At 34.5% G+C, this 9,324-nt stretch overlaps 1 protein-coding gene across 1 annotated transcript; it reads left to right on the top strand.

The window, feature by feature from the left end:
- Positions 1-254: 254 nt before the first annotated feature.
- Positions 255-9,034, top strand: LOC137823158 (cryptochrome-1). The gene is given in 5 exon segments (XM_068628306.2): positions 255-931; positions 5,277-5,495; positions 7,118-7,824; positions 8,230-8,963; positions 8,965-9,034. Coding segments are annotated over 5 exon segments (2,046 nt in total). The 5' UTR covers positions 255-615.
- Positions 9,035-9,324: the final 290 nt, after the last annotated feature.

Consider the following 9,324-nt stretch of genomic DNA (forward strand, 5'->3'; position numbering starts at 1 on the left):
TGAGGGAGTTGCGTGATTTTTGGTGTGAAAAAATAGGAGAGGAGAGACGTGGAAGATGGATTTGTTTTATTTATCGCATAGTGCATAGGATAAGACTAAGAAGAGAAAAAAAGAAAAAAAATCTACAAAACAAAAACTTGTGGCTGCAATTTCTCTATCAATTCATTGTATGTTTCCCCACACACAGTTACCCAACTAATCCTTTTCACTTCCTCTTCCTTCCAACATATCCCTCTCACTCTGTCCATTCTGTCAAACCCTGTTTTTTCGTACAACTAGCCATTGAAAGCAACAAAATACGCATTTGTTGTAAAATATTGATAATTTCACCAAAACCAGATTATCACAGTAAAGGCGAGTGCCACAACTTTAAAAGTCATCAACCCAATAATCACACGTTTCTTTTACCTATTTATGGCTTAAAATCTCCCAATAAACAAGTTAGACAGAGAAGCCAGGACGAGGAAGAAAGAGAGAAGAAGAGAGAACTTAAAAAAAGAAAAAGGTAACATATTCTGTTTGGTTTTCTTCAAAACAGAAAGAAAGTAAAGAGAAGTTATGAGATGAGATGAGATGGTTAAAACTGGTGTGTGAAAGCAGTTTAAGGTTGTAGAGATGAGAGGTGGCGGTGGATGCAGCATAGTGTGGTTCAGAAGAGATCTGAGGGTAGAGGACAACCCTGCACTGACGGCAGGAGTAAGAGCTGGTGCTGTGGTTGCAGTTTTCATCTGGGCACCTGAAGAAGAAGGGCAGTACTACCCCGGCAGAGTCTCCAGGTGGTGGCTCAAACAAAGCTTGGCTCATCTTGATTCTTCTCTCAGGAATCTTGGCACTCGTCTCATCACTAAGCGATCCACTGATACTGTTTCTTCTCTCCTCGAGGTTCTTAAGTTCACTGGAGCTACTCAACTCTATTTTAATCATTTATATGGTCAGTTTCCCGTTCCCTCTCCTTCTCTCACTGCCTTTTTTTTCTGGATCATTTTACTGTTTCTTTTCTGCCCCAGTATTTTATAGCATTCTACTTTTTGTTTTATTTCAACACTTGTCATCCCTGCAAATAGAATGAATGTCCAGATTCTGGGAAGTTTGCTAGTCATTTTGTATTGTAGGAACCTATATTACATCAATTGGGATAAATTCTATCGGGTAGAATTGTACAGAACAGGACATCACCGTTTTTTCAACTGATTTGTTTGCCCCACTTACATGGCTGTCTCTAATTAGTCATCCGTACAGATTACGTTGTCATTTCTATATATTCATCTTTTGGATTTTGTTTGTCTTCCGGGAAGACAAAAGAGAATTGTATAATTAATTCTTATGAACAGTACAAGCTTCTTATACATATATGTAGAGTACACATTACATGAGATATAATCCATAACCTTCTAACCCATAACCAACTATTGTATTAATACATTATTTTTAACCTCCCTAAAGTCATGGTTGGTTATTTTTGTTAAACATTACCATGGATGAAATGAAGATCAGGTTTGAAATGCTTTGATCTAGAGTGTAATATGATATTAGTAACAAGCAAAACAACACTCATATTATTAGAGTAGATTTTTAGAGTAGAGGATGAAATACATATTTCAGTAAAAAGTAAGGAGAGTCATTTGATTTTAACAAGAGTCGCATCAATACTCCTATATTTCGTCTCAGTGTTGTTGTAGGATATCACCTTCTACTTATGAGAAGACTAAGAGACAAGATTGGATCCAAAACAAATACAATAACCAATAGTGGTCTTGTGATCATCAACATCAAAACCGCCAATTAGCATCGCTAAAGACAAGAATATGAAAATGTTTGATGAATGAGAATACCATGATCTATGGGTCAAGATAATGTAAAATATGTTTTACAGGTTTTTTATGATGTCCCTAGAAGCAATGCATGTATTGACAAACCTTAGAGACAACATAGGCAAGTTCTGGTCACGTGATCAAGATATATTGTAAAGCTTTTACGACAGAATGATAGACGGTGGGGTATAAAACAACAGTAGAGACATCTTGAGCAAGATGAAGGAATGAAATCATCGAAGTTGGTTGAGGCTTGTAATCCAACATGTTTGTGTGAGCTAAAAGATCTTTGATATACCGAGATTGATACAAGTGAATGTATCCATCTTTTGTCCAATAAACTTCAACACCAAAGAAATAATGCAAAGTCCCTAAATCTTTCAAGGCAAAAGAATTACATATTATGGATATAAAATAACTGATAGCATGAGACAAAGTAGTTGTGATGATTATATCATCAACGTAAAGAGGATAAAAAGAATAAACAAATCACATAATTTGACAAAGAGAGAGGAGTCCGTCTTTGTAGACCTAAAGCTCATGTCTTGCAAGGTGTAACTCAATTTTTGGTACCAAGATCGTGGCACCTTCTTAAGCCCATAGATAACTTTTTGTAGTTTGCAAATAATATTAGAATTACCTTAAACAAACTCAGGTGGTTTTTGCATACAAATTGTGTCCTCTAAATCACCATATAGAAAACACATTATCAATATCAATTTGTTTAATTAGCCAACAAGATGAAATATGAAGAGTTAAAATTATATGAATGGTAGTAGACTTAACTATTGAAAGTTTCACTATAATCAAAACCTTATGTCTGATTGAATCCTTTGGCAACCAACCTGGCTTTGTGCCTTTGAAAACTTTCATCGACACTAAAATTGTTTTTAAACACGCATATTAACCTAACATAGTTGCACCTGAGGAAAGAGGAGCAAGCGTCCAAGTATGATTTTTAAGAAAAGTGTTGCATAACTTTATATCAGTCAGGTGAAGATAACGCTTGCTTAACAAAAATTGGTTCAAGAAGAGCAAAGGGAGTAAGTAATGTATAAAGTTTTGGTTTAAAACACTAGCCTTGGCTCTAGTAGTGAGAGTTTCATTAGGAGCATTAATGGTGTTATTAGTACCGAGGAAATTATATAATAGAATAGGGACTATGATCAATGTTAAATTATTATGGAAAGATATATTAATAAGGATTATGATTAGATATAGATTTAATGACAAACAGGAGATAAGAGTTAGTGGATGACAAAGCATTTGTAGAACTAGTATAGCAAAAAGAATAATGTGGATCTGAGTGAGAAAAAAACATCTTCATTAAATATAAAATGACATAAGACATAAATTTTACCCATAGGAGACAAACATATGTATCATTTGCTATGGAAACTATAACCAAGAAACAAACAACTAGTAAAATGAAAATCTAGCTTATAACGATTGTAAGGAAGCAAAAGGGGATAACAAGCGCACCAAAACACTTTAAATCTTGTATAGTCAAGTTTGGAATGAAAAACATTTCAAACGAATTAGAGTTATTCAATAAAGGTGTAATGTGCAGCAATAATAAAAGTTTCAACCCAAAATTTAATAGGTAAAGATGGACGAGCAAGAAGAGTTAAACTCATCTCAATTATATGCCTATGTTTCCACTCAATAGCACCATGTTTTTCATGTATGAGTACATGTTAAACAATGACATATACCATTGTCATTAGGATAAGATTTTGAGGCTAGAAATTCCCTTTCGTTGTCGGGTTGAATACTTAGAAGTTTATGTCCAATTTGCTTTTCAGAAAAGTTTTAAAACGCATAAAGCCAACAACAACTTGAGACTTAGTATGAAGCAAGAAAGCCCAAGTATATTTAGAGAAAATATCCAAAAAATAAATATAATATCTAGCATCATTTGAGGCAGACATAGGACAGGGTTTCCAAACATCAATATAGACAAGTTGTAAAGGTGAAGTATACACAATTGTAGAAGATAGAAAATGAAACATGAGATTTTTCTTTAGCACAAGAATTACAAAATAATTTTTGTTTGATACATTGTTTAAATTTTTTCTTCACAATTTGAAAAGAAAAGTGACCAGGTCCAGAATGCCAAAGATTAAAATTTGGGAAACATGACACTAAATAAGTATTATTAGCAGAAAAACCAATAGAACGTTGAAACGCAGGGAAACATACAACCCATCCTTAATATTTCCTTGAAGAAAAATCTGCTTAGTGGCCTAATTTTTAACATAACAACAGTTTGGATAAAATTCAAAAATACAGATTATTATCTTTAGCAAAGTTTGAAACATTGATAAGATCTTTTTTAATTTCAGGAACATGCAACAAATGATTCAAATAAAAGGCAATGTTCGTGTATGGTATGGTAAAGCATGCATTTTGATTGACATACCTGAGCCATTACCTATTTTAATTGTGACATTGCCATGATAAGATGTTTTTTGTGAAAAAGGCATTAAGATCATTTGTAATATGATGAAATGCTCCACTATCTGAATATCAAAGCAGATCATTCACAGTGGAAGGTGCACTCAGAATAAACTGGTCATGATCCTCGTTAAATGTAGATGAGAATTGGAAAAAGTTAGCATGGGTATTAAATGAAGTATTCTGCTCATACCCGTGCCAACAATTAATGGTTGTATGACTACACTTTTCACACATTTTACATTGCTATTTTTTATTTTGCCCAAGAATCACGAGTATTATTCTTGGAACCAGAAAAATGCATGACGCTTTGATGTATGGTAGTTGATATGTTTCACCTTCTTGCCTTTTGTCTTTGTTTGAGAGACATAAATTTATTAAAATTTGAGAAGTTTCAAGACCCACCATCTTGGTGAGGATAAGAGTTGACATCGATGCAAGAAGTCAAGCGACTATGAGTTGTTCTTCTTGTTCATGAAGAAAAAAATCAAGATTGATATTGTTGGCATGAGAATTTTCATCATTCTTGAACCTTTGAAAGATTAGGGGGTTATTCAAGAAAATAGAAAGCTGGAGACCACGATTTGGTCGCAAGAATCCGTTGTTACTAGATGAGAAAATTGTCATCATTTAGATTAAGGGTGATGTGCATGATGAAGATGTTAAAGATTAAGAAAAAACTTTATGATTGAGCATGGTGAAGGAAGAAAAAGCCATTAGTGACCTTAATACTATGCAAAATATGACAAAACCAAAAAAGAGAAAAGAGAGTTGTATCATTGACTGTTATAGATAGTACAAGCTTACAATATATATATATATATATACACGTCTAATTCATAACCATAACCATTTAACCTATAACCAACAACCATATTCATATATACATTATTCTTAATAGCCTCATGAGAATATAAAATACACAGTTAAATGGTTTATTTATACTTCATGATGACATTTTTACTCCCTTTAATTCTTGTGAAATGTTTGTGTTTTGGTATGTTACAGATCCCCTGTCACTTGTAAAGGATCACCGAGTAAAAGAGGTTCTAAATGCTAAGGGCATAACAGTACGTTCCTTCAACGCAGATTTACTATATGAACCATGGGATGTGAATGATGTCCATGCTCGACCATTCACAACTTTTGCTGCTTTCTGGGACAGATGTCTTAACATGCCTTATGACCCCGACTCTCCTCTTCTTCCACCTAAAAGGATAATTCCAGGTCTACTTCTATTCATTCACTTCCTTTCGTCTTAGATTTTGTTGAATCTGTGCTCATATGAATCTGGGTTGATTGAGAATTATACTGCATTATCATTGTGAGTGACTTCAATGGTGTTCTACTATGTAACCATGATGGTGGAAATAAGATTTACCAATTTTCCACCAAAGATGCTATAATAACATGTTTGTGGTAGATGAGGTGGACAATATATAGAGGGCTTTGTGAGTCAGGTTCTATGTTCTATTGAATGTTCTAATAAGAATTAAACTCAAATTCATAATTTTTTTTTTCACTACAAGAAAATCATGAAAACAAACTAAACTAATTTTAGAAACAAAAAATAATTAATTGTAACTAAATTAAAAATTATTGTAGAGACTAAAAAAAATTATTTTTAAATTATTTTTTTATCATTGTTAAATGGTTTCTAAATTGATATTTAATTAACAACCAAAGTTTTTCTACCAAATTTAGAATCTAAATAATTGGTAGTTAAAACTTTGGTTGCTAATTAGATACCAATTTAGAAACTATTTAACAATAATAGAAATTAATTTATAAACCAATTTTTTTTTAATTTCTAAAATGGTCTCTAATTTAGTCACTATAACAACTAATTATTTTTTTTTCTAAAATTAGTTTCTATTAAAATCATGTAATGTTTGTAAAAGGAAGGTATAACAAAAGAAAATTAATTTATTTAAAGAAACAAATTATGGACAATAAAATAGAATACATAAGTTTGTTTTTTTATAAATAAAGGACGGATGTGAAATACAAGTAGGTATTGGTAACTAACACTATATCCCTCTGGTGAATAATTGTTGCACCATATAATATAATGATGTATATTAAATATTTGGCTAATGTTATCTAATGTTATATTGGTGATGGTATTTACAAGAGTCAAAGGTGGGTTGAATTGAAAAAATCAAGGCCGAAAGTGTTTTTAGAACAACAATAATTTGAATTCATATAAAGACGAAATAATTTTTTCTCTAAGTCGAGGTTCTATCTATTATCCACGAAAGTATATGTTAAGGATTAACCCAATATTACAAAGAAATACGTGTTAGTTCTCCTTACCCATCCATCCTTTCTAAATAAAAATCTACACCATGAGATCTTTCATATTTGTGTGAGTATTCATGAATAATACAGCACAAATATCGTGGTACCTGCTCCCATTACCTTACCAAACAGGTTATAAAACATACATTCCTTTAAATTTTGAGCATGTTTTATTTAATTATCTATTTTCCATTTGTTACAAATTTTACTAACAGTTACATGCAATGCAGATATAGATATTTCCCCCCTACCTACTCTCAACATTGACTTTGGTCAATCTTTATCATAAGAGTGAAAAGTTTTCCAGTGTAGCCCACAATCTGTAACAGGGGGTTGCATTTTAGATGCACAAATTTATCGTTAACTTTTCATTTTAGCCTAAGCAAATAATGAGCTTTCAAAGATCACTGACTAAAAACAGAAAAATGGATTTGAAGAGTTCAATTTTTGCTTCTGATGTCAAAATTCCCCTAGTCTGCAACATGTAGGAGGTATTGTGATGAAGCTTTAATGATTTTTGGTTATTGAGAACTCTTGGCCTCTTTCAGGTGATGTGTCGAGATGCCCTAGTGATAGATTGGTGTTTGAAGATGAATCAGAGAAGGCAAGCAATGCACTTCTTGCTAGAGCATGGTCACCAGGGTGGAGCAATGCTAACAAGGCATTGACAGCCTTCATAAATGGTCCACTGATAGAGTACTCAACAAATTGCAGGAAGGCTGACAGTGCCACTACCTCACTTCTCTCACCCCATTTGCATTTTGGTGAGTTGAGTGTCAAGAAGGTCTTCCATCTTGTCCGCATCAAACAACTTTTGTGGGCCAACGAAGGAAACAAGGCCAGTGAAGAGAGTGTGAACTTGTTCCTTAAATCTATTGGTCTTAGAGAATATTCGAGGTACATTAGTTTCCACCACCCCTACAGTCATGAAAGGCCTCTTCTAGGCCACCTTAAGTTCTTTCCTTGGGTTGTAAATGAGGCTTATTTTAAGGCATGGAGACAGGGCAGAACTGGGTACCCTTTAGTGGATGCAGGGATGAGGGAGTTGTGGGCTACTGGTTGGCTGCATGATCGCATACGTGTTGTAGTTTCCAGTTTTTTTGTGAAAGTTCTGCAGCTTCCTTGGAGATGGGGAATGAAATATTTCTGGGACACCCTTTTGGATGCAGATCTTGAGAGTGATGCTCTTGGTTGGCAGTACATAACTGGTACACTCCCTGATGGTCGTGAATTTGACCGAATCGATCATCCACAGGTGTTGTGTTACTTTTGTGTCAAAGCTACGTAATTGATCTTTCTTCCGTGACCTTTTGGATTTATGATAATATGTGCCTGTAACATTTTACCCCGTCTCCTTTTACTTCCTCTCAACTTCTCCCTGTTGAAATATTCATTCACTCTTTTACTTGTGAATTTGTTCTGCTATATGACCCATCATAAGTTCACAACTCTTACAAAAAAAAAGTTCAGATTTTTTTTCTTACAGATTTAATTTTGTTTGGATTGATCCGTGTATAGAATCAATAGGATTGAATTCTGAGTTTGTGGTTGTTATTGGTAACATTGGTTTTTAGTATGTCCCGTTGTCAGCAATTTGGATGCTGAAAATTGATAGAGTTTCTGGTAATAGATGCACTCATTTAGTTGTTGGATTTTGTAGTTTGAGGGCTATAAATTCGACCCCAATGGAGAATATGTGCGACGCTGGCTTCCAGAACTTGCAAGATTACCTACTGAGTGGATACATCATCCTTGGAATGCACCAGAATCAGTGCTCCAAGCTGCTGGAATTGAGCTAGGATCCAACTATCCTCTTCCAATTGTGGGAATAGATGCAGCAAAAACTAGATTACAAGAGGCATTATCAGAAATGTGGCAACTAGAGGCTACTTCAAGAGCTGAAGTGGAAAATGGAACTGAGGAAGGACTTGGAGAATCCTCTGAATCAATTCCTGCTGCTTTTGCGCAAGACACGCAAATGGAGGAAACTCATGAACCTGTTAGGAACAATCCCCTTCCTGTTGCTCGAAGCTTCCTGGATCAGATGGTTCCAAGCATCACTTCCACCCTGCTGAGAGTAGAAGACGAAGAAACTACTTCTGATCTTCGAAACTCAGCAGAAGAGAGCAGCGCAGCTGAAGTTGCAATAAATGTAAATGCACAACAGAATGCAGGAGGAGTTACATGGAACGAACGGATCTTGCAGAGTGCTCATAGGAATACACAAGTACAATACAATACTACAATGGAGCTAAGAAACGTAGCTGAAGATTCTGCCGTAGAATCTTCAAGTGGTACCAGGAGAGAACGGGATGGAGGTTCAGTTCCAGTATGGTCTCCCCCTGCTTCCAGTGACTCAGAACAATTTGTAGGAGATGAAAATGGTATTACAAACCTCTTCCTTGCAAAGGCATCCTCGGTCTCACCAATTACTGAATTGTAAGCAGCTACCTCAGACCGGGTAAGATTTCAAAAAACCCATGAAAGCATTGATGACTTTTTATATATACTATTACTGCCTATTCCGAACATTTAAGAAACATCTAATGAATCCTCAATGTTATGCTTCAAGTTTATGTTCAATATGTTCAGTGTTTAATGATTATGTTATGATCCCTTTTCATTTTTGTTGACTCCTTGTTATCTTATTAAATTTTGATCACAGGTATTTCATATCTAAAGCAATTAGACTAGAAGAAGGATAATGCACTATCACCTTTACTTTGAGATAAAGTGGGATGTTGAAGCCGCATTA

The sequence above is a fragment of the Phaseolus vulgaris genome, chromosome 9, assembly GCF_051622355.1.
Source record: "Phaseolus vulgaris cultivar YP4 chromosome 9, ASM5162235v1, whole genome shotgun sequence".
NCBI lineage: Eukaryota > Viridiplantae > Streptophyta > Magnoliopsida > Fabales > Fabaceae > Phaseolus > Phaseolus vulgaris.